The following is a 26,517-nucleotide window of genomic DNA, read 5'->3' as shown; positions in this document are numbered from 1 at the left end:
AGACACGGGTGGCAAAGAATCAAACCATACAGGCACGCACACAATGTGTATATGCTAATTCCAAACTCCTAATTTATCCCTCCTTTCCAGCTTTCCCTTTTGGTAACCATAAGTTTGTTTTTGAAGTAAGTCAGACAGAGAAAGAAAAATATCTTATGATATCACTTATATGTGGAATCTTTAAAAAGTACAAATGCTCTGGGCATTTGTAACAGGCCTTGAATATAATCAACATCTCAACTGAGAGGTCCGCACGTGGGGTGGTAAAGCTGCAGCTCTAAGTTAGAGGTCTGTGATAACTAGAGAAGCAGAAGTCTCTTTATACAAGACGCCTACGATCAGAAGATAACACCTCTCAGTTACGAAAGGGAAAACTAAGTCAGTAATACAGAGCACGAAGGTGTTAGGAAACATGGCAATTTCATGAAGGAGTTTGCCAGCTTGTCAGGCAAAGTTTGAAGGTGTTCTTTAAATGAAAAATGTGAGGATTTTTGAAGATAAACTTTATTAATCATCAAAGCATACTCATCTGCAGTTACTGGCATTTATTTTTTTAATTTCATGATGGAGAGTCCAAGGGAGCCAACAAAACTCTGTTTTGATGAATTCACAAAATAACTAAGTTTACTTAAAAAAATATAAATAAGGACAATTAGTGATTTGCTTAAGCACTGAGTCACTGGAAAGCCAATTATCAGAAACATGAATTTCTCTGAAATGATTAGCAGTGTAAATGGACACACCATCATTCTTGAAGAGACTATATCTCATTGATATTAGTGAACTTACAAAGTCCACATGAAAATTTTGAGGGCAGTAACAACCATTTTGGAGAAAGGTGTTTGTTTTTTAATGACAAAATTATCTCAGAATGCTTAAAACTCACTCTTTCAGTTATTTTAAATGATTTTATTTGCAAAGCAGAAACAGAGACAGAGACATAGAGAACAAACGTATGGATACCAAGAGGGGAAAGGGGGTTGAATGGGAGGAATTGGGAGATGGAGACTGACGTATACACTAGATAGATAAATGATGAGAACCTACTGTATAGCAGAGTGAACTCCACTCAATGCTCTGTGTGACCTAAACGGGAAGGAAATCCAAAAAAGAGGGGATATATGTAAATGTGGGCTTCCCCCGTGTCTCAGTGGCAAAGAATTCACCTGCAATACAGGAGACACAGGAGACGTGGATTTGATCTCTGGGTCAGGAAGTTTCCCTGGAAGAGGAAATGGCAACACATTTCAATGTTCTCAACTCCAATACTCTCACCTGAAAAATCTCATGGACAGTGGAGCCTGGTGGGCTACAGTCCAAAGGGTCACAAAAAGTCAGACACCTCTGAATGCCTGAGCATACGTATAATTACAGCTGATTCACTTTGCTGTATAGTAGAAACTAACACCGGAGAAGGCAATGGCACCCCACTCCAGTACTCTTGCCTGGAAAATCCCATGGACAGAGGAGCCTGGTGGGCTGCGGTCCATGGGGTCGCTAGGAGTCGGACACGACTGAGCGACTTCACTTTCACTTTTCACTTTCATGCATTGGAGAAGGAAATGGCAACCCACTCCAGTGTTCTTGCCTGAGAGTCCCGGGGACGGCGGAGCCAGGTGGGCTGCTGTCTCTGGGGTCGCACAGAGTCGAACACGACTGAAGCGACTTAGCAGTAGCAGTAGCAGTAGAAACTAACACAATATTGTAAGCCAACTATACTCCAATAAAAGTTAATTTTAAAAATTGCTTTAAATTCACCTATGAACACACTTATATAAACACACATATACATGAATCAAACTGAGCAAATACTTACGGTCACTTCATTCATGCTCAGAAGCAAGGGGCTGGGTGGTAAGGTACCAAGGCGGTATTTGAAACCCTCCTCTAATGTCATTCCCCAGAACTGGCTATAGTTCTGGGCTGTCCATCTGCCTTACAAATGAAAGAGAAAAAATAGGTACAGGTTATATGATGTCACTTTCATCAGTATAGGTTCATGTGTTTTTCTGAAATTACACAGAAGCAAGTCTGACAAAATTGGAACCATTACTGAAACCTAGGTATTTGTTATATTAATGATGCATTATTGATCACTCTAATATGGAAGCATACCACTCTTCTTAAATTAGGTCTATGTCAATGATTTAAATACCTCATTTGAGGAAACTAAGGTTGTATCAACACAGATTAAATTTAAGAATATGAAATCGCTACTTACAGTGAAGTGATTTTAGTAAAAGGCCAATATGGGTAGTTTCTTTTAAAAAATCATTAAATGCATTTTAGAAAGAAGCTTGAATGTTCAGAAATGTATTTAAAGATTAAATAAGGTAATGTTTTATTTATAATTTAGATGTGAAAAGAAGTTGACTGTGTAAAAAGAAGTATCCATGAAAAATTAAAGACAAATAGTTACACTTAAAAAGATTACAGCAATGCTAATTAATTTTATTGAAATATTTAAATATTGCAGCCATGAAATTAAAAGACGCTTACTCCTTGGAAGGAAAGTTATGACCAACCTAGATAGCATATTGAAAAGCAGAGACATTACTTTGCCAACAAAGGTTTGTCTAGTCAAGGCTATGGTTTTTCCTGTGGTCATGTATGGATGTGAGAGTTGGACTGTGAAGAAGGCTGAGTGCCAAAGAATTGATGCTTTTGAACTGTGGTGTTGGAAAAGACTCTTAAGAGTCCCTTGGACTGCAAGGAGATCCAACTAGTCCATTCTGAAGATCAGCCCTGGGATTTCTTTGGAAGGAATGATGTGAAAGCTGAAACTCCAGTACTTTGGCCACCTCATGTGAAGAGTTGACTCACTGGAAAAGACTGATGCTGGGAGGGATTGGGGGCAGGAGGAGAAGGGGACGACAGAGGATGAGATGGCTGGATGGCATCACTGACTCAATGGACCTGAGTCTGAGTGAACTCCAGGTGTTGATGATGGACAGGGAAGCCTGGCGTGCTGCAATTCATGGGGTGGCAAAGAGTCGGACACGACTGAGCGACTGATCTAATCTGATTACATATAAATGAGTTAATTTGTGTTAAGTGCCCAATAATCTTAGTCATTATTAACAATAATATGAATTCAATTGATGTAAAATTATATAACAAAAAAGCACATAATTTTCTAGAAACATATTTCATGCCATACATAGAAAAGGAGGCTTTGTTTTCAAAATCTTATGTTGATATTTGAAGAAAATTCCTTAAGAGATGATAGGAGATGACAAATGAAAAAAGATGAAAAGTAATTTAATCAATTTTGATTAATTTAATCAGAAAAAGATGAAAATAATTTAATCAATTTTGTTTGAATTAGCTACAACTTAAGGACAATATATTTTCAGTACTTAAGTCAAAACTAAACTTTATCCTATTGTGTTTATCACCAAAATTGCTTATAATGGGAAAGGGTCTAAGGAATGATTCAAGATACAACTTAATCTTCAATAATATGCCTGACAAGTTAATGCTTTTCTTTTATAAGATCTGTTAGTTCATAAAAGCTTAAGCAACTTTAAGCCACAATGTTTAAATATGATGTCCATCATCCAAGGAATTTCAATAAGGAAATTTCTGAATATATTAGATACTGCAGCCTTTATTTAGGAGACTACCAGGGCCAGCCTTAGGCAAAATCATGATGTCAGTAACGTATGTTTTTGATGCTCTACACTAGTAGTCTTCCGACAATGAGATATTTGTGGGTCTTTTAATTAACCATTCAATTTAGTAAACAGGGATCAATTTTAAAAGATAGAATATGGGGAAAACAACAGGAAATATTAGAGTTTATCAGACAGAGTGAGAGTAGGTACTATTTCTATACATTTAACTATATATATAGGTGCACACACACACGTGTGTGTGTGTGTGTGTGCGCTGTTGTTTAGTCACTAAGTCATTTCTGATTCTTTTGTGACCCCATGGACTGTAGCCACCAGGCTCCTCTGCCCTCGGGATTTCCCAGCAACAGTACTGGAGGGGGTGGCCATTTCCTTCTCCAGGTTATCTTCCCAACCCAGGAATCAAACCCTCTTTTCCTGCATTGGCAGGCAGATTCTTTACCGCTGAACCTCCAGGGAACTCTGTATATTATATATCTTTTTTTAAAAAGAAATTTAAATATTGAAGAAATATTTAAAATATTTTTACACATATATTTTCTAGAAAAAAATAAATTTCATTATTTAATGATATTGAATATATTTCCCTGTGCTACACGGTAGAACTTTGTTGTTATCCATTCTATATGTAACAGTTTGCATCTACCAACTCCAAACTCCCAATATATCTCTCCCCTACCCTGCCTCCTGCTTGGCAATCACAAATCTGGATATTGAATATATTTCCCTGTGCTACACAGTAGAACTTTGTTGTTATCCATTCTATATGTAACAGTTTGCATCTACCAATTCCAAACTCCCAATCTATCTCTCCCCTACCCTGCCTCCTGCTTGGCAATCACAAATCTGTTTTCTATGTCTGTCATCACTTTCCAAGTTAGCATTTACTGAATATTCTTAATTTATGGATCATATTCTCCAATAAACACTGGGAACATAGAAATAAATAAACTTCTCAACCTTCAAAAATCTCATACCCTAAAAACTGACAAAGAGAGAAATGACTTCAGTTTGTGTTATTTATTAGCAGTAGGTCAAACCCTGATCAGAGTAGAGAATTGAAACATAACTCTGCCTGAAGCAGTTAGAACAATTTTTTACAGACAGTGACTTTTCAGTGCTCATCCTAGAAGAATGAGAATGAGTTAGGTAGCCAGATGTGGGGGAAGATAGAATTTATTCTAAACAAAGGCAACTCTGGAGCAAAGCATATTTGAAATTGGGAAGCACATTTAGCGAAGAGGAGATACGTAATGCTTAAACTATGAGAGAGACCAGAAAGACAGGCTGGAAAGAGTGTAAATGATGAGGCAGTAAAGCATTTGGGCCAAATTGTCATTTATGCAGAGGAGCATAATTATATTCTAAATCAATGGAGTGTCATTGAAGAGTTTTCAACAACAAGAGTGACAGAAGCAAAGCTTTGTTTTAGAAGGATAGCCATGAAAGTATAAAGGATTGGTTTGAGGTTTCATTAGGCTGGAAACAAAAGAAAAAGTCAGATCACTTCAAACTAGGCTTGATCAATAAATGCACTAGAATATAGCATAGAAATATAGGAAACAAATTTCTAAAATAAGCTTTGTGAGAAAAATAAGAGCCTAGTGACTGAGAGTGAAGAGGGAAAAAGCCTGAAACTAACTTTGGATATTCTGGCTTAGTTGACAAGGTAGAGGGAGTTGCCAGTAACCAAGGACAAGTCAAGGGCTAATCTTTTTAGTTTGGGGTATTTTTGATTTGACACATCATTGAGAAATCAGGACCAACTTATTCAATAGACTAGACATTGAGTTCATAACAAAAAATCAGGTTTAGAGATATGATAGATTAAAAATGGGCACAAATTCTTCTCCATTTCTTCCCATTAATAAATGGAGTTCATTTCTCCAATTGTTGAAAGTGAGCTGGCCTGGTGACTTGCTCTGCTCAGTAGAAAGCAGTGAAACTGGCAATGTGAAAATTTCAAGCCTTGGCCTCCAAAGGGGCCATTTCTAGCCTCCACTCATGTCCTGCTTGAACACTGTCATTATATGAAGAAGCCAAGGCTGTCCTCCTGGATACATGTGGGCCCCCAACAACCAGCACCAACCACCAGCCATAGGAGCGAGGCCACCTAGACAGTGCAGCCCGGCTAAGGCTCCAGATGTCTGTGGACACATGAGTAACCCAAGGAAAGATCAGGAAAAGAGCCTCAGCTAAGCCCATCATGTACTGCTGCTGTGAACATAAAAATAAAGCCATGGGTGTACATGTGTTCCCCACCCTGAACCCCCCTCCCACCTCCCTCCCCACCCCATCCCTCAGGGTCATCCCAGTGCTCCAGCCCTGAGCACCCTGTCTCATGCATCAAACCTGGACTGGTGATTTATTTCACTTATGATAATATACATGTTTCAATGCTATTCTCTCAAATCATCCCACCCTTGCCTTCTCCACAGAGTCCAAAAGTCTGTTCTTTACATTTGTGTCTCTTTTGCTGTCTTGCATATACGGTCATCGTTACCATATTTCTAAATTCCGTATATATGTGTTAATATACTGTACTGGTGTTTTTCTTTCTAACTTACTTCACTCTGTATGATAGGCTTCAGTTTCATCCACCTCATTAGAATTTATTCAAATACATTCTTTTTAATAGCTGAGTAATATTCCATTATGTATATGAACCACAGTTTTCTTATCCATTCATCTGCCAATGGATATCTAGGTTGCTTCCATGTCAATGTATGGCAAAAACCACTACAATATTGTAATTAGCCTCCAATTAAAATAAATTAATTAATTTAATAAAAAATGAAAATAAATAAATAAAGCTTGTGCATCTGTTTGAGTTTCCTGAGCCATACAGCAAATTCCCGTTGGCTATCTATTTTACAAATGGTAATATAAGGTAAGTTTCCATGTTACCGTATCAACCTAGAGGGGTGGGATGGGGAAGGAGATGGGAGGGAGTTTCAAAGGGGAGATGTATGTATACCTATGGCTGATTCATGTTAAGGTTTGACAGAAAACAGCAAAATTCTGTAAAGCAATTATCCTTCAATAAAAAATAAACTAATTTAAAAAAAAAGATTCCACTTGCTGCAAGGTGCAGCCAAAATAAAGAGAACTTTTTAAAAAGAAAGAAAGAAAGCTTGTGGTTTTAAGCTACTAAATTCCGAAGTGATTTTGTTACATAGCATCAGATAACTGAGACTGTCTCTTTCTCCCTTCATTCCACTAACTTGCTGGTTATCACTTGTGCTACGAATTTGGGATTTATAACAGCCCTATCATTAGAAACCCTTTTACAAAGCTATGGCATGTGGGCTCCTCAGCTGGATTGTAAATTCCTCTAAGACATTATTTATTTGTATCCTCAGCAGTGCCAAAAGGGAAACACATGTTTTGTTAATATTAATTGCATGAAAACATAATACAAGGAACAAATAAGCACCAAAGTAGGTTATGCAGAATGAATAAAGGCTTGGATCTAAATACTACCAAGATGACAGAAATAAATGCTTTAAAGCAAAGGCTGCATATATTTCCATGTAGGTTGTTTTTAAAAGAGCCTAAAATAGACACTGAATGATATAAAATGATTTCATTTTCACACAATGAAAGCAATTTGAACATCAGAAACAGTAAATATCTGAGAATTAGAACTTTCTTTTAAATTCAAGGACTTTCTACACTCTGTCTTTTCTTCCCTGATAAATAATTTTAGTGTTAGTCCTTTTCTTCATCACTCATCTCTTTTACTTAACTCTTGCGGGCAGAGAGCAAATTGGCCAAGATGGTGTGTTCAGGCTCCCTCTCCCCATGTTTTGTAAACAATGAGTATGCAACAGCAGAGATCATTTATAGCACTGCACATGCCTGTCACGAGGTACTCACTTGCTCACAGGTTGTGTGCAGTACACATATATGTGAGCTCCACCCATAAAGTCAGGGTTTTACTGTGATGTCATGGCTGTGTCTGTTGGATCAGTCACGAGAGGAGAGAATTTTATGGCTGCTGCATCAGCCAAGAGAGAATACTGCTATGGCTTCCGAACCAGCCAAGAGAAAGGCTGTGTTAGAGCTGTTGTGCCAGCCAGCAGAGAATAAATGTGCCTGCAGTTCCTTGGCCCCTCAAGTCTCCTTCCAGCCTCTTAGCTCACAGCTTGCCTCCCCTGGGTTCAAAGAACAGTGTCCACAGTGGGATACAGCAAGACAATTGGTGCCACAAACAGGATGATCAGCGATACAATTGGCATAGTTGGCAGGATATCCAGCAGGTAGGGGAGTCTGAGGCTCCACTAGATGGAGGAAGCCAGTGGCCACCAGACAGCATATGGTACTGGTGGCCTCTGTTCTCTTGACATGGGCTCCAGTTGGAAGACTGGGAAGTGGTGGATGGTTCACTGGATAGTATTGAAAAGGGGTTACAGGCAGTGAGTTCCCATTTGCCAAACAAGGTGGCAGGAACTGCCTGGCACCGTGGGGTGTGTTTTCCTGACTGCCCTGAAGGAGAATACTGATAGTGCTCTCTGTGATGCCATGCTGGTGTGCAATGTGCAGAGACACGTGGAAGGACTAGAACAGCGTATATTGGTGTTAGAGCAAGAACCCCGTGGCCCTGAAGAACCCAGCATCTATGACAGCGAGGCGGTAAGTGACTGATGATGAACGTTATGAGCCCGTGGGTCCCCGCTAGACAGTGAGGCCCGCTGTGCAGCAGAAAGTGAAGCATGAGCAGCCTAAGGCCAAGGAGGGGGGCATCGTCAAGGGATCCCAGTGTGACCGAGTTCATGACATATACTCAGATGGAGTTGGTCAACTTGGGTAAGCGGTTTCAGCAAATGCACAGGAAACACTTGGAAGCATGGCTTTTGTGACTTTGGGACACAGGGGTGGGCCCCGCACCTGAGAGGTTTTGCAGGTCCTTAGTGAGAGAAGCCCTGGAGAAGGAAATGGCAACCCCACTCCAGTGTTCTTGCCTGGAGAATCCCAAGGACGGAGGAGCCTGCAGGCTACAGTCCATGGGGTTGCAAAGAGTCAGACACAACTGAGCGACTTCACCTCACTTCACTGAGAGAAGTAGAGAGACGGCATGCAGGACGCCATTTTGAAAGTGCGAATAGCCCACAGGGGGCCCGAGCTAGCAGGGGTCCCAACTGGGTTACGCAGATGCAAATGTGTGCTAATTTATGGGGAGTGTACTGTAAAGTGTAATCGTGTGGGTGGACTGTGAACAGGGACCACAAAACATCCCTTCCTTGCGGGGTGGGCCTGGTGCCTGTGGGGAGTTTTGTGTGTCCTTAATAAAAATTCCACAGGAATGGAGTTGCCCCTGTGGAGGCTTTCCTCCAGTCTCACAAGGACAGACAGTGGACTGGACTTGGCCATGAACGATAAAGGCACTCCGCGTGCGGTGGGTGACTCGTCTAGCACCATGAGGGCAAGGACTGCAACATGGGTCCCAAGTGATACCTGGTGTTGGGCTTTGCTCTGTGTTGGGGATGTAACTGCTGTTGTAGCTACTGCTGTTGCAAGATGTAAATCCAAGGGTTAGTGTTACTGGCCAAAGGAGTATCACAGATGGACGGCGCATAGAACGTGAGCGAGAGACCCTGAAGGGGTGGAGTGTGGGGAGAGAGCAAATTGGCCAAGATGGCGTGTCCAGGCTCTCCTGCCCCACATTTTGTAAATAACGACTGTGTAACAGCTGAAATCATTTATAGCACCGCACATGCGCGTCATGAGGTACTCGGTTGGTCATGAGTTGTGTGTGGTATCTATGTGAGCTCCAGCCATAAAATAGGGGAAGTTACTGCTGTCTCACGGCTGTGTCCATTGGGTCAGTCATGAGAGGAGAGAACTGCAGTACGTCCGCTGAGCCAGCCGAGAGAGCGGCTGTGTTATGGCTGCTGTGCCCACCAGGAGAGAATAAACCTGTCTGAAGTTCCTACGGCTCCTCGAGTCTCTTTCCAGCCTCTTAGCTTGTGCCTTGCCTACCCTGGGTTCAACGAACAGTGGGCACAGTGGGATACAGCAAGACAATTGGTGCCACAAGCAGGGCGATGAGCGATACACCTCTTTTTCCCCTTTGTCTGTATATATTTTCTTTTCCTGCAATTTTATTTCGCCTTTTTTTTTTTTGAGTCATCTATATTTGCTACTAAAAGGTAAAGCCCATGCCTCTGACATATTCCTAGAGTACTCTCAACAGTAAATGAACAATGGGAAAATGCTTCCTTCCAAGGGAGATAGCATTCCCAACAGATCTAGACTCTTTTATGACTTTCTTTCCACATTGCTTTAAGTGGTGGTTTCTCTTGGGTTCTGTGACAACAGAAACGTTGGCTGCTTATCTTGGCTTCCTGGAAGTGTGTGCTTGTTAGGGCAAGCATTTGAATCCTTTTAGGAACCTGATTCAGATAATCTCTCATAATGACACATACTCTCATGTTTTTTAAATAATTTAAATATCACTTAGCCACGGAAAAGAATTGATTTTCCCTAGAAATACTTAAAATGTCATCATATTATCACCCAAAATATTGGTGAAACACACACAGAGCAGTTTAAAATGGCTTGAGAATATTAATATCAACAAATGTGACTTCTGTCTTTCATGTCTTCCAAGAAAATACTCGGAGTATGTTGAAAATTAGTGCCCCATTGTGCTGGGAAACATACAGCTTAAGTGTGGAGAGAAATGATATTTTTAGTTTTAAAAAATTCATTTGAGGATGACTTCACTTTTATAGTTGCTAGACAATAGATCTTTTCAAGTGAAATCTTTTCCTGAAGGTGGAAAATGTTATCAAGGGTAGCGAAATCCTGAGGCAGAAACCATCCCACCACCCCTCTTCCTTCCAGTTCTGTAAAGAAAGCCAGTGTTGACATCTTCTCCTTATTCCTTCTGTGAAGTGGCAAAGTGACTTTGCTAATCTACAGAGCATCAAACAGTTATTTTAAGTGTCAATCAGCCCAAGTTTCTGTTCATTAGCAAAGTAAAATGGCCTGACCTTTTGACTCAACTATGAGTGAAATTGGCTAGATACCAGTCATCTCAGTGAAACTGTCTAGATGGACTGGTCTTTTGGAGAATCCTCAAGATAAAATATTACTCTCTTAAGATAAGATTCTGCACAGGATAGCTTGAGCTTGTGATTGGCTGCTGCTGCTACTAAGTCGTTTTAGTCGTGTCCAACTCTGTGCGACCCCATAGACGGCAGCCCACCAGGCTCCCCCGTCCCTGAGATTCTCCAGGCAAGAACACTGGAGTGGGTTGCCATTTCCTTCTCCAATGCATGAAAGTGAAAAGTGAAAGTGTGATTGGCTAGGTCAGGGCAAATGTGGAAGGAAAGAAAATAAACATGAATGAATCAGTTTGCTACTTCCTGATTTTGTCTGACTACTTATTTAAACTAAATTTCTTCCTACACACCTCACTCATACCATGACACTGCTCCTTCCTGAATAATTTAAGACCATGCTCCATATTTCTCCTTTGTACATTTTAATTTTTAGTTATTTGAAGTTTACCTCTGTGTATTCCAATTTCACATGCCTTTCTATCTCCCTCTCCATTTCTCTCACACTTTTTTTTTAAATTATTTTAAAGAATTATCTTTTTTGCAGGTAAGTGATAAGAACTACATTGTTTGAAACGTGAAGGGTAACAGGGAGGTGGGCACCAAAAATCCCAGAAAGCAAAATTTTTCTCACCCATAGTCTCCTTTATTGACATGTTCAATTAATCCTGGTTGAACAAGGCATACATGCTGGGAACATTTCCACTGCTGTCCTGAGCATGTGCTGTAAAAATACAAACATTATGAAAATGACTGGGCCTTTTAGGAGTACATTTACGAAATTAGTACCCAGAGTTGCACCTTGTTAAGGCATAAAATATATTTTTGATTAATGTTAATGCTTTGATTAATGACTATTTAATTCTTGACAAAAACAAATCACAATACGTTCATTAACTATGCTACAACGCAATATCTTCTACTCCAGGCAGTTAATGAATGAAATGACCACTCAGTCATTGAAGTTTGAAAATAGACAACAATGAAGACAGCAGATTCAGCATGTGTAATTGCAAATTTTCTGCAGGATAATCATTTTAAGGCAGTCTGATTATAATATATTTAGTTACTGTGCTCAAGGAAACACGATTTGATTTGCCTATAGTACATCAGAATGTTTGTAATTAATGGGTGTGCTTAGTGGACTGTCACTAACATCAAACTCAAACATTAAAAGAAATATTCATGTGTAGATTTGGCACATCTATTAAAATTAAATATGTTCATAAAGACTACTGATCTGTGCTATCTTATGATTCTGTGTATCTGTATTTAAACATATGCTTTGTTTCACAGATATTCCTTTTATTTGAAGAAAACATACACAGTAGAATTCAGTTCTGGGCCACTTAAATTCATTACCAGGAATTGCAGTTTTCTTTAATTACTGCTCCTTCTTCATAATGTTGACCATCTCTGTGACAACCTGTCAACATAACATGTAAACAAATCAAAATTCTAAATTGATTAATAAAATGCATTCACATAACAAGTACTGTAAAATTGTGTTTAATGTTCTCAAATATGCAAAAATATTTGATGCCAGTCTGACAGAAATCTACATGGGGTTTTTGTCAGGGTTTGGCCACCTCATGCAAAGAGTTGACTCATTGGAAAAGACTCTGATGCTGGGAGGGATTGGGGGCAGGAGGAGAAAGGGACAACAGAGGATGAGATGGCTGGATGGCATCACTGACTCGATGGACGTGAGTCTGGGTGAACTCCGGGAGTTGGTGATGGACAGGGAGGCCTGGCGTGCTGCGATTCATGGGGTCGCAGAGAGTCGGACACAACTGAGTGACTGATCTGATCTGATCTGATTTATCCAATTTTTCTGTATTTGTTCCATAATCTTCTATCCTTGCACTGTGTATTTGTCCCAACTGAGAGGGTTTGTAAAGCATTAAAAACTAGATTACTGAGGTATTAATCACTAAACACACTCAAAAAATAATTAATGTGTTTAAAGAAATAGGTAAGCAGTAAAACAGTGTTTGAAATAATTAATAGCATTTCTCATCTTAAAATCTAATCAAGTCTCATGTGGATATAAATAGTTGCATATGAAGGAACAAAGTTTTGGACCAAAATATGAAGCTGTTTCAGCGAATTCACCTTACAAAGAGAAACTCTATTTTTTCTCCAGAATGTGAATCCAGAGGAAAGTTTATAAGATTGCAGCCCTTTGTGTTCTAAATCTAAATGTTCCTCAACTATTAACCAAAAAGTGAAAGTGTTAGTTGGTCAGTTCTGTCCAACTCTTTGCATCCCCATGGACTGCAGCACTCCAGGCTCCTCTGTCCATGGATTTCTCCAGGCAAGAATACTGGAGTGGGTAGCCATTCCCTTCTTCAGGGGATCTTCCCAGTCCAAGGACTGAACCTGGGTCTTCCACACGCAGGAAGGTTCTTTATGGTCTGAGCCACCGGTGAAGTCACATTAACTGAAACTTTTTGCTGTTTTACCAGATTATAGAAACTACTCCAAAGAGATCAATGGTGAATTATCATTGCATGAAAGCCAATCAGAAAGACATGGTAAAACAGTGCACTAGCTAGAAACTAAATCCATTTGTAAATATAATATAACTTACCCAAATTACCGAATTAGCAAAAGTAACAATTCACTCCTATGTCACATGAAAACTTTTTTGATGGAAACGCAACATTGAGAGATCACATCAATGGCCCCTAGTTAAATGAAATGAATTCTAACTTTTTTTAAAATATATTTATTTTTAATCGGAGGATAATTGCTTTACAATATTGTGTTGGCTTATGTCATACATCAACATGAATCAGCCAGAGGTATACCTATGTTCCTTCCCTCTAGAAGCTCCCTCCCACCTCTCACCCCATCCCACCCCTCTAGGAATTCTAACTTTTTACTGTATATAATAATAGGAATAAATCTACATATTTAAAAATCATTTCAAGGGACCTGGTTTAACTACAAGCCATAATGTCACAAAAGCCAATTTCAGATTAGCTCTCTTCCAATTTTTCAAGAAGTTGTTTCTCAGGGAACATTTACAGCTGCTTTTTTCAGCAAGCACCATGTTCTCACAGTTCAATGTTTTGCTTAATGAATTTCAAATCTCCTTGTATTTGCATCTATCCATCCCTTTTCCGTGTATTCCACCATCACAGGAAGAGAGAAGGAAAACACTTCTTTTGTGGCCCACAGGGGAGGAAAATGACTCAACTTTAAATTAAGTTCAGAGTTTTAATTACTACCCAGGATTAAACACTTTTTGTAAATAAATTTCTATGTTTGCAATTTACAAAGATCCTAGAACTTTTCGTTACCTAGGCAAGCAACAGTAAAAATTCAAGCAACAATTAAGTGTCATTCAAAGTCAAGGAAAGTACTCCACTGACTAGTTCTAAAGGGTGGATAAAAGTGGGGGGAAAAGCTGATTTTTAAAATTTATTATACTGGAGTATAGTTGATTTACAGTGTTATGTTAATTTTTCCTGAACAGCAAATGATTCAATATGTATGTATATATACACATGTGTGTGTGTGTGTGTGTGTGCTCAGTGGCTCAGTCATGTCTGACTTGGACCCCATGGACTGTAGCCTGCCAGGCTCCTCTGTCCATGGAATCTTTGAGGTAAGAATACTAGAGTGGGTTGCCATTTCCTATACCAGGGACTCTTCCCAACCCAGGGATCAAACCCGTGTCTCTTGTGTTTCCTGCATTACAGATGTATTCTTTACCACTGTACCACCTGGGAAGCCCTATATACATATATATATCTCACATTGTTTGAAACCTGAGGGGTAAAAGGGAGGTGGGCACCAAAAATCCCAGAAGCAAAAATTTTCTCACATACACACACATATATATGTATGTATGTATTATGCCAAAGAATGCTCAAACTATCACACAATTTTACTCATCTCACACGCTAGCAACGTAATATTCAAAATTCTCCAAGCCAGGCTTCAACAGTACATGAACCATGAACTTCCAGATGTTCAAGCTGGATTTAGAAAAGGCAGAGGAACCAGAGATCAAATTGCCAACATCCACTGGACCATCAAAAAACCAAGAGAGGTCCAGAAAAACATCTACTTCTGCTTTATTGACTATGTCAAAGCCTTTGACTGTGTGGATCACAACAAACTGTGGAAAATTCTGAAAGAGATGGGAATACCAGACCAACTGATCTGCCTCTTCAGAAATCTGTATGCAGGTCAGGAAGCAACAGTTAGAACTGGACATGGAACAAATCAGGAAAGGAGTACGTCAAGGCTGTATAGTGTCACCCTGCTTATTTAACATATATGCAGAGTGCAGCATGAGAAACACTGGGCTGGATGAAGTACAAGCTGGAATCAAGATTGCAGAGAGAAATATCCATAACCTCAGACATGCAAATGACACCACCCTTATGGCAGAAAGTGAAGAAGAACTAAAGAGCCTCTTGATGAAAATGAAAGAGGAGAGTGAAAAAGTTGGCTTAAAACATTCAGAAAACTAAGATCATGGCATCTCGTCCCATCACTTTATGACAAATAGATAGGGAAGCAATGGAAACAGTGGCAGACTTTATTTTGGGGGGCTCCAAAATCACTGCAGATGGTGATTGCAGCCATGAAATTAAAAGACGCTTGCTACTTGGAAGAGAAGTTATGACCAACCTAGACAGCATATTAAAAAGCAGAGACATTACTTTGCCAACAAAGGTCTGTCTGATCAAAGCTATGGTTTTTCCAGTGGTCATGTATGGATGTAAGAGTTGGACTATAAAGAAAGCTGAGTGCCGAAGAATTGATGCTTTTGAACTGTGGTGTTGGAGAAGACTCTTGAGAGTCCCCTGGACCAGTCAATCCTAAAGGAGATCAGTCCTGGATATTCATTGGAAGGATTGATGTTGAAGCTGAAACTCCAATACTTTGGTGACCTGATGTGAGAACTGACTCATTTGAAAAGCCCCTGATGATGGGAAAGATTGAAGGTGGGAGGAGAAGGGGATGACAGCGGATGAGATGGTTGGATGGCATCACTGACTCAATGGACATGAGTTTGAGTAAACTCCGGCAGTTAGTGACAGACAGGAAGGCCTGGCATGCTGCGGTACATACGGTTGCAAAGAGTCAGACATGACTGAGCTACTGAACTGAACTGATGTTGTATGTATGTACGTATACATATGTATATCTTAAAGCTGGTTTTTATTCATACAGCTTAAATGTTTCTTGTCCAATGTACCGGTTATATAGATAAAGGGACCAGAAATTACAAAGGTTCTAATTGAAGGAGGCTGTCCCTTCTCTGACCTGTTCCCCAGCTACTAATTTTGAAGCCAAGAGAATGCTATCCCCAGGCCTGCCCAACATCATTAGTACTATGTCTAGTGTTATCAAAAGTTACATTTCTTCATCTTCCTTCCTTAATGTCAAGTCAGAATTGACTATCAGAAACAATGTTTGCTACAATCTCACTTGAGAGGTGGCTTCTTAAACAAAAACCATTATTTGTTCATCTGAGCCTGGACGAAGTACTGACAAAGTGAAGCATCAGCTTCTACACTAATACAGAAATTCAGTTCACCCCCTTCCTCTGCTCCTGCCTGACTCCAGTGTATCCTTCATCCCCTGAACAGAATTTAGAGAGCTCTCTTAAGATCTGTGTTATGTCACTCCCTGCTTAAAAGCCTCATGTTTTTCTGTATTAAATTTAGACTAAAACTGAACCTCTTACAAGGACTTGTAAGACCTTATCCAAAGTGTCTCTTCCATAAACTGTGTCCTCACCTCTCCTAGTCTACTGCCTGGAGTGGTATTCCCAGAGGAATGAAGGATTTGCCTGATACAGATAAGGGTGGAAAGAACTGGATGAACTTAATTTGGAGCCAAAGCAAATGGGATTAACTATTGGAGAATCAGGAAAAATAAGGGTCACAGAAGTCTCACTAAGATTTTTGCTTTAGGGATAGAGAAGCAGTGATGCTATTATTGAAATAAGGAACAGGTTTGTAGTGAGAAATCAAGCTTCTGCTTTACATATTTTAGACTAAGATCAAATCTAAGTTAGACATCCTAATGGAGAACATCAAGTATAGTAGGAACGGAAGTCCAAAGTCAAGTCAAGGCTGGAACATGAATTTCAGAGCCAGTAACATACATATCTTTAAGTTTTTGAGAATAAATAACAGTCTCCTTGAGAGAGTGTTTGTAGGTAAGAGAAAGACATCCAGGACTGAGCTCAAACACTGTAACCAACAGACATTCAGAGAAACAAACTAAGAAGAACTGACCTGGGAAGAAGAGGGGAATTCAGGGGATGGTGGAGTCCTGGAAAGCAACAGACGTATTCCAAAGAAGCAGAAACAGTCACCTACATAGAGTGCAGCTGAGGGGGTCAAGAAAAGAATGGAGATCTGGGATTTCCCTGGTAGTCAAGTGGTTAAGACTCTGCACTTCCAATGCAGAGGAGGCAGGTTTGATCCCTGGTAGGGGAACTAAGATTCCACATGCTGAATAGCAAAAACAAAAAATAAAAGAGAATGGACACCTGAATACTGCACTTGAAAACATGGAAGTCTTCAATAACCCTGCCAAGATAGAGCTTGGTAAAGTAGCAGGGGAAAAGGTCTTGTAGGAATGAGCTGATGAGAGGTTTAGAAGTCAGGAAGTGAAATGTTTCTTTCAGATATTTTGCCATTAAAGGAAAGGAGGAAATAAGATAAAACTAGTTAAGGACATGGAGATGAGGGTGGGCTTTTTCAAAGTTGGGAGCTACAACTACCCACCAGCGTCCTGCAAGAGAATGTCTTGTAAATGACATTTGCTCACTTTCTTAGTTATTTCCTCAGGAAAAGTTCCAAGAAGTGGAAGTTCTGTGTCAAAACTGAGGTTTGGACATCTTTAAGGCATTTAATTCATATCATCTTTTTTTTTTTTAATGATTTCACCAATTTACACTCACCAGCAGTGAAAAGATGAATTATCCTGTGTCACTCTAAGGAATAAACTGTATGGTTCCCATGCTAGGTATCACTTCATCATGGAAACAGAGTCAGGATTAGAAATTAATCTTTGATGTCTAGCTCCATCTCCCAAGCAATGTTTGTATCCTGTTTTGGATTCTGCTAGTTTTAAATAAAAAATATTTCTTTTAAAATGTTCATTTGAAAATATGATTGATGATTTAAAGGTAGTAGAAATTGAGTTAAAGAAAAGTTGGGAGCTACAAAAATACTTACATAAATCAATAACTTTGTAAACTGATTAATCCAGAAAAGAAGGAGGAAAATGATGGTTTAGGAGAGAAAGAGGGGAAAAAGGGGAGAGAGGAAAGAAGAGAAAAGGAAAGGGGAGGGAGGGAGGAACGGACAATTGTAAGGGTGGAGATCTTGAAAAGACAAGAGATGATGGGATTCAGAGCCCAAGAAGAGGAATCTACTTCATGGAAACAGTAACCAAGATGGCAGTACGTTGAAAATTATGATAAGAGATGAAAGAATCCCTGGTGTATTTATTTTCTCAGTGAAAAGCGTTCAGTGTGAGGTAATCAAACTGGTTACACCTTGATATAAATAAATAAATAAGTAGATAGATGCATAGTGGTGACTGTTGAAACCAAATGAGTTTTGCAACATTATCAGCCATTATTAAAAGAATTAGGTAAATCAGATTTTTGGAAAGTTAAATAAGTCTCTTGATTTTAGAAAAAATGACAGTATGCCTTATGATCCAGCAATCCCACTGCTGGGCATACACACTGAGGAAACCAGAATTGAAAGAGACACGTGTACCCCAATGTTCATCGCAGCACTGTTTATAATAGCCAGATGTCCATCAGCAGACGAATGGATAAGAAAGCTGTGGTACATATACACAATGGAGTATGACTCCGCCATTAAGAAGAATACATTTGAATCAGTTCTAATGAGGTGGATAAAACTGGAGCCTATACAAAGTGAAGTAAGCCAAAAAGAAAAACACCAATACAGTATACTAACGCATATATATGGAATTTAGAAAGATGGTAGCAATAACCCTGTATACGAGACAGCAAAGAGACACTGATGTATAGAACAGTCTTTTGGACTCTGGGAGAGGGAGAGGGTAGGAAGATTTGGGAGAATGGCATTGAAACATGTATAATATCATATATGAAACGAGTCGCCAGCCCAGGTTCGATGCATGATACAGGAAGCTTGGAGCTGGTGCACTGGGATGACCCAGAGGGATGGTATGGGGAGGGAGGAGGGAGGAGGGTTCAGGATGGGGAACACATGTATACCTGTGGCGGATTCATTTTGATATATGGCAAAACCAATACAATATTGTAAAGTTAAAAAAGAAAGAAAGAAAAGAAAAAATGACAGTATAATATAATTTATTTTAAAATACTCCATCATAATGTGTTCTACTATCTGTGTTGGTCCCAACATCACTTCAGGGAAGGCAGTTGCCTGCTTTAATCAGGAGTTTGCATCCATAGGTGGTCAATATCATTTATCCTGAAAGTCCAGACTCAAAGGCAGCTCCTACAAGGTGTTCCACTATCCATCTTTTAATGAACACTAGAGTATAACATAATGAGTGCCAGATATGGGCTTTCATTGGTAAAATTAGTGACTTGCTAATCAGCATAATGGATATAAGCAATCAACTCATCACTTAACAATATTCAATTTATATAGATTAGTTTAAATAGTTAAAAATCATATCCCACTCATACTCCCCAGTTTTTTGTATCTTTTAAGATCAAAAGACTTCATGCTTAAACCTGATACCCTAGGATTAATCTCCAAAACATCTGTCCAGCCACTGGGTAGGAGGATTTATTATAACCTGATAATCTGTAATATTATCAGATATGGGAAAATGCCAATAAATTTTTCAAGCATGGTAGATATGGCAACATCTAACAGGATGGGGACCTGAGATTTCATGATGCTTACACAGGTTTATAGACTAGTGTAGGTCTCCGTACCAATGTATATTTTTGTAATTATCAGTATGCACAGCAGAATTTGGAATGTGATTTATCTTCATTGTAATGTGGTTAGGGAGGTTGTGAAAGGGTAAATAACTCTGATTCAATTCAAATGTCAGTGATTTACATCCTTTTTTTTTTTTAACCAGTGTGAACATAGAAGTTGTGTATAATCAAATTAGCTTATGTCTGTTCACAGCAGATGGTTCACTAGACTCTTCCTTAATATCTGCCACACTAGAGATTTTGTCTGGAAAATCCAGTCTAGTTGCATTTCAAACTCTATCACTTTTTTTCTGTATCTGACCTTTGAAATTCCCCAATGACTGGAAGTAACTATATGTCCAACTTCCAATTTATACAAAAGGGACATTATAAACAGGGCTTCAATGAACATTGGGGTACACATGTCTCTTTCACTTCTGGTTTCCTCAGTGTGTATGCCCAGCAGTGGGATTGCTGGGTCGTATGGCAGTTCTATTTCCAGTTTTTTAAGGAATCTCCACACTGTTCTCCATAGTGGCTGTACTAGTTTGCATTCCCACCAACAGTGTAAGAGGGTTCCCTTTTCTCCACACCCTCTCCAGCATTTACTGTTTGTAGACTTTTGGATAGCAGCCGTTCTGACTGGCGTGAGATGGTACCTCACTGTGGTTTTGATTTGCATTTCTCTGATAATGAGTTATGTTGAGCATCTTTTCACGTGTTTGTTAGCCATCTGTATGTCTTCTTTGGAGAAATGTTTAGTTCTTTGGCCCATTTTTTGATTAGGTCATTTATTTTTCTGGAATTGAGCTTCGGGAGTTGCTTATATATTTTTGAGATTAATTCTTTGTCAGTTGCTTCATTTGCTATTATTTTCTCCCATTCTGAAGGCTGTCTTTTCACTTTGCTTATAGTTTCCTTCATTGTACAAAAGCTTTTAAGTTTAATTAGGTCCCATTTGTTTATTTTTGCTTTTATTTCCAATATTCTGGGAGGTGGGTCATAGAGGATCCTGCTGTGATTTATGCCAGAGAGTGTTTTGCCTATGTTTTCCTCTAGGAGTTTTATAGTTTCTGGTCTTACATTTAGATCTTTAATCCATTTTGAGTTTATTTTTGTGTATGGTGTTAGAAAGTGTTCTAGTTTCATTCTTTTACAAGTGGTTTAGGACATGGAAGCAACCTAGATGTCCATCAGCAGACAAATGGATAAGAAAGCTGTGGTACATATACACAATGTAATATTACTCAACCATTAAAAAGAATACATTTGAATCAGTTCTAATGAGATGGATGAAACTGGAGCCTATTATACAGAGTGAAGTAAGCCAGAAAGAAAAACACCAATACAGTATAATAATGTATATATATGGAATTTAGAAAGATGGTAATGATGACCTTATATGCGAGACAGCAAGAGACACAGATGTATAGAACAGTCTTTTGGGCTCTGTGGGAGAGGGCGAGGGTGGGATGATCTGAGAGAATAGCATTGAAACATGTATATTATCATATGTGAAATGAATCACCAGTCCAGGTTCGATGCATGATACAGGGTGCTCAGGGCTGGTGCACTGGGATGACCCAGAGGGATGGGAGGGGGAAGGAGGTAGGAGAGGGTTTCAGGACGGGGAACACATGTACACCTGTGGCTAATTCATGTCAGTGTATGGCAAAAACCACTACAGTATTGTAAAGTAATTAGCCTCCAACTAAAATAAATAAATTTTTTAAAAACGGGACATTATTTACTTATTTGGCATATTGTTTTTAAAGCTTAAGATAATATGTTTTTAAGTCCCAGGTTGAAAATAATTACAGTATAAGAAATTACTGTAATTATTTTCAACCTGGGACTTAAAAACGTATTATCTTAAGTTTTAAAAACAATATGCCAAATAAGTAAATAATGTCCCGTTTTTAAAAAATTTATTTATTTTAGTTGGAGGCTATCCATATCATGCAGTTAAATAACTGAAAAACATTTAATAAATCAGTGATTTTGTCTCTAGCATCTCAGAGGAAAGTCACTTCATACATGCAAAAAATTACTACAAATAGTATGCCATTTGGAGAAGGCACTGGCAACCCACTCCAGTACTCTTGCCTGGAAACTCCCATGGATGGAGGAGCCTGGTGGGCTGCAGTCCATGGGGTCGCTAAGAGTCGGATACGACTGAGCGACTTCCCTTTCACTTTCCACTTTCATGCGTTGGAGAGGGAAATGGCAACCCACTCCAGTGTTCTTGCTTTGAGAATCCCAGGGACAGAGGAGCCTGATGGGCTGCTGTCTATGGGGTCGCACAGAGTCGGACACGACTGAAGCGACTTAGCAGCAGTATGCCATTGTCTATTTATTTCATATAATTGTATCTTTTTCAATATTGTGTAGTGTTATTTTCTTTCAACAAGCTACTTTCATAAGAAAGAAAAAAACAAAAGAAAACAATTACCTCATGAGTACAGTTATGATGTGAACCTTTTGCCTCTAAATAAAATAATAAATTGCTTCCCTCCATCATGAATGGAATAAAAGCTATACTGGGAACATAAGTTCTACCTAAAACATAACCCTAAATAAAAACAGAGCACATGTCAACTTTATCTATATATGTTAAGGTACCAGTTATATTCTTCTAGTATGTATGTATGAGGTATTTCATTTAAAATGAGTAAACAATAAAAATAAAATAAAATTAAAAAAAAATAAAGTCTTAGCAAAGTCTTAGCTTTAAAGCAAAAACAGACATAGATGAAGTAGCAGTTTCTTTTCTAAATGGGCTGTTGCTGCTGCTGCTGCTGCTATTACTGCTGCTAAGTCACTTCAGTCGTGTCCAACTCTGTGCGACCCCATAGACAGCAGCCCACCAGGCTCCGCCGTCCCTGGGATTCTCCAGGCAAGAACACTGGAGTGCGTTGCCATTTCCTTCTCCAATGCATGAAAGTGAAAAGTGAAAGTGAAGTCGCTCAGTCGTGTCCGACTTCGCGACCCCATGGACTGCAGCCTACCAGGCTCCGCCATCCATAGGATTTTCCAGGCAAGAGTACTGGAGTGGGTTGCCATTGCCTTCTCCATCTAAATGGGCTACAGGGCTCAAATAAGGAAAGCTCAAGTATGCTTTAGCACATCAAAAACGCTGCAGCTAATACATAATACTCACTCTCAGCATTCGTGAAGCCGACCCTGCTCGTACCTGACACCTTTCAATGAATTCTTATTATAGGATAAAATTTAAAATTCTTGATATAGCCTATAAGTCCCAGCGAAATCTGACCTCTACTCCTCTCAAACCCCTTCTTATGTCACCTTCAACCCTCCGCCAGCCATGACTCTCAGAAATGGTGGCCTCCATCCAGCACCTAGTCCACACCAAGCTCCTGGCCCCCAGACCAGGTTCTGTCAGCTCCTCAGGTGACCACACCCCTCACTCCCCAAGCTAATACTGTATACTGCTTTCCATGTTGACATTATATTCTGATAGGCTTTCCCACAGCACCGAAATGTTTCCTTCTGAGAATTTAACACAATTTGCGACTGGACAGTGCATTTGTTAAATATCTTACACCACGCATCCCCCCCCCCCCGCGCCCCCCCTCCATGCACACACACACAAAACTTGACTATCACTCCCATAAGGATAAAGTGAAAGTGAAAGTGAAGTCGCTCAGTCGTGTCGGACTCTTTGCGAGCCCATGGACAGTAGCCTACCAGGCTCTGCGATCCATGGGATTTTCCAGGCAAGAATACTGGAGTGGGCTGCCATTTCCTTCTCCAGGGGATCTTCCCAACCCAGGGATCGAACCCGGGTCTCCTGCATTGCAGACAGACGCTTTACCATCTGAGCCACTTCCCCATGGTTGCCTCAGCAAAAGTGCAATGTCTGGCATGGTGGAGGCAGTCAATGAATATTTTTCAATGAATGACAAGCTCTCCCATTTCTGATGGACTGTCTAATTGCTGTTTGCTAGGAAAGGCAAAGGTCCAGCAGGAATGACCATGCTGTGGAAATTTTAATGTAGCATGTGTGTGTTTTACAAACAAGATGGCACTATTGAAAATGAAAGCAAAAGTCAGCATCTGGATTTTGCTGTAAGGATACAAATCCTAATTTGTCCTGCACTGTCTTCTAATAGTAATTTCCACTCACCATCACCTACTTATAATTATGTGACAGAGCTTTGAGGAAACCTGAATTTTGCCTCATATAAAGTGGAGCAGGAGAGTTTTGTTTTGTGTTTTTTGCAAACTTTAGATATATTGATTGCTCAGAACCTACAGTCATTCTACTATAATTAAACCAATAGAGCAAATAACACCGTTCTCCTTTTGAATTATTGAGTTGACCAAAATATTCATTCAGGTTGCTCTATAGAATGTAACAGAAAAACCCAAATTAACTTTTTGGCCAACCCAATATTTGTATTTATTCACTCAGTCTTAGACTTTTACAACTACTCTGTATGAAGCACTGTTTTGTTTTTCACAGTTTAAAATCCCTGATTGGCAAAATGAACAAAAACATACAAGGAGAATCTCTTTGGTGTTACTTAGGCAGGGAGGGTGGCCACCTTTATTATGCTCCTGCGTTGGTTTAAATGGCATTGCTGTAACACAGGTTCTAATGCCACTCAATGAGACAATAAGTAAAATGTTACATACATCTGCAGAGGATCAATTTTGTGACTTTGATGTGATTCTCTGAGGTTACACTCAAAAAAGCAGGAGAGGTTGTTTTTTGTCAAGACGTTTTACAAAGAAAGAATTTTAAGTAATTTTTTATAAGGTGAGTGGCTATTCAAAGCAGAACGGAAAGCAGCCTTCGTGGCCAGTCACACCAGGACTTTGCCGAAGGTGCTAGGCTGAGGCAGGTGCCGGCATCTGAATCAAAGCATGTTAACAAACCAAAGAAATTTAACCTGGTGATCAAAGTATTCATTTTTCATTTCAACTTAAGAAAGGAAGGGAGGAAAGAAAGGAGAGAGAGAGGTAAGGAGGGAAGGAAGGAAAGATGGAAGAGGAGAGATGGAGGCAGGAAGGAAGGAAAGAGACAGTTAGACCTTGTTATGAACTAGGGCAATGCTGAAACACATTCCCGAATCCTACCTTCTGGGGACCAAGGCTTTGTGCGAGGAGGCCAGCCATTTTCTTCACGGCAAAATGACTTGTAATCAGGACAGCAATCAGAATTTTCCCTTTCACAGAATTTATCACAGTAACACAGCGCGTCCACCTCATAGAACTGAGTCACGCAGCCATCATCTCTGTCTGAACAGCAACCAAAACTTCTACAGTACTGCCCTTCGAAAATGGCTCTTTTGAATCGAGGACCTTCCAAAATGGTGTGATTCCTAGTGAACTCAGCTCCTGGGTCCACTTCTAGTTGTGATAAATACTGTCTCTCCATCCAAATTTCTGTGGTGAGATAAGCAAGGATTAAGATCTTATATCCGGCCCACATTCTCCAGAGGTCAGTCAGCAAGGCTCCCACTGGTTGGTATGTTCGATCCCCTTGGCCTTGGGGCTTCTCCTTGGAGCCTAAGTTCTAATCATCAAGACAACTCAGCGTGAATCCTGAAACTGATCCTTTACTTGAACTGAGTGTATTTCTTGTAGTTAAACATTAATCAAGAATTTCAATGCTTGCCAAAGATAATGTGCATGTTAGCAATAGACCATTGTCATTCCTCCAATGTTAAAATTTTATATTTCATATTACAGGAGAAACATCCGTTGCCATAAAAATAAATGCATAAAATCTTAGGTGTAGATGATACATTGAATATTGCTTGCCTTCAAAATAACCTAGATTCTTAAATCAAAAACCTCTCTGGAATACACATGGCCCAAATTTTGGCAGCAAGGACTACTGGCAAGGTGTAGGAAATTCAAAAGTCAAAAACACAATTATTCATCTCACCTACTTGCACTGCCACTAAAATCCAGACTCTCCTGAGATTGCCTGCTCCGCTCTGTCATATCAGTAACAAATGCCCAGTCACATACGGGCTTGATAGCGCATCCATACAGCACTCACCTACCAGAAGCATTTTGATTTCAAAACTTAGTGGAGTCTAATTTAGCTAGAAATTCCCTGATGGTGACCTTAGTTTTCTCTCCCTGAATTTCTGCTTGACATCAATGCAGGGGTCTGCAATATCTGAAAGGCAGTTTATAGTCAAGAAGAGTCAGTGATCTGAGCTAAGGAGCTGTTGGGGAGCGGGGAGGGAAGAGATGTGAAGGAAACTCAAAGGTCAAGATATCGTTCATGTTTCTGTAAGGCTGTGGGTTTTGCCATCCTGTATTTACTCATTAACTATAATATCTTCCTTTGGATTAGAGACAAATAACCAGCAGACAATGATTCACCAAGAGCGTCTGGGTTGCCTCGTGGAAAGGACTTGTCCTGAAGATCAGAAAACCTGGATCCTTGCCCCTGAGCTACTATTTAATTGGCTTTAAATCTTGGGTTCATGATTTGCTTCTCTGGTCCTCAGTTATTTTCCTATAAAATGAGAGTCTTTCTCTCCAAAGTTAATTCATAACTCCAACATATCAAACGTATTCCCCAACTTTGCTCTGTAAATTATTTAACTCATAATTTTATCTTCATTGTTTCCCTTCCTTTGGCACCTTTCTTTCAGACTATAAACTAGTGCAAGTCTTTATCTTTTGTTGTTTTAGTTTAATATCATCTTGGCGTCGATGTCCATAATCCTACCTGTGCAATCTTAATTCTGCTGCCTCTGATTCCTTGCCACCCACTGAGTCACTAAAGTACTGCAAAGTGCCATTTCCAGCCCCATTCAATCATCTCTAACCTCGATTCTCATTGACCTGAGTCCATATCATCACACCTGAATCCTCCACAGCA

General features: G+C 39.6%; 1 protein-coding gene across 3 annotated transcripts in view; it reads right to left on the bottom strand.

Annotated features, from left to right (window-relative positions):
- Positions 1-25,205, bottom strand: part of TINAG (tubulointerstitial nephritis antigen) — a 106,900-nt gene extending 81,695 nt beyond the window's left edge. For all 3 annotated transcript variants that reach the window (XM_045163423.1, XM_045163425.1, XR_006640255.1), the window contains exons 1-4: positions 24,750-25,205; positions 12,065-12,128; positions 11,337-11,426; positions 1,817-1,931 (exon numbers count right to left, since the gene is read on the bottom strand). In XM_045163423.1, the coding sequence (XP_045019358.1) occupies positions 1,817-1,931; positions 11,337-11,426; positions 12,065-12,128; positions 24,750-25,104 (624 nt within the window). In that variant the 5' untranslated portion in view covers positions 25,105-25,205. The remainder of the gene's footprint in view (positions 1-1,816; positions 1,932-11,336; positions 11,427-12,064; positions 12,129-24,749) is intronic.
- Positions 25,206-26,517: the final 1,312 nt, after the last annotated feature.

This window comes from Bubalus bubalis, chromosome 2, assembly GCF_019923935.1.
Source record: "Bubalus bubalis isolate 160015118507 breed Murrah chromosome 2, NDDB_SH_1, whole genome shotgun sequence".
Taxonomy (NCBI): Eukaryota; Metazoa; Chordata; class Mammalia; order Artiodactyla; family Bovidae; genus Bubalus; species Bubalus bubalis.
The sequence above is the reverse complement of the archived record's forward strand: the minus strand, read 5'-3'. Positions and strand labels throughout refer to the sequence as shown.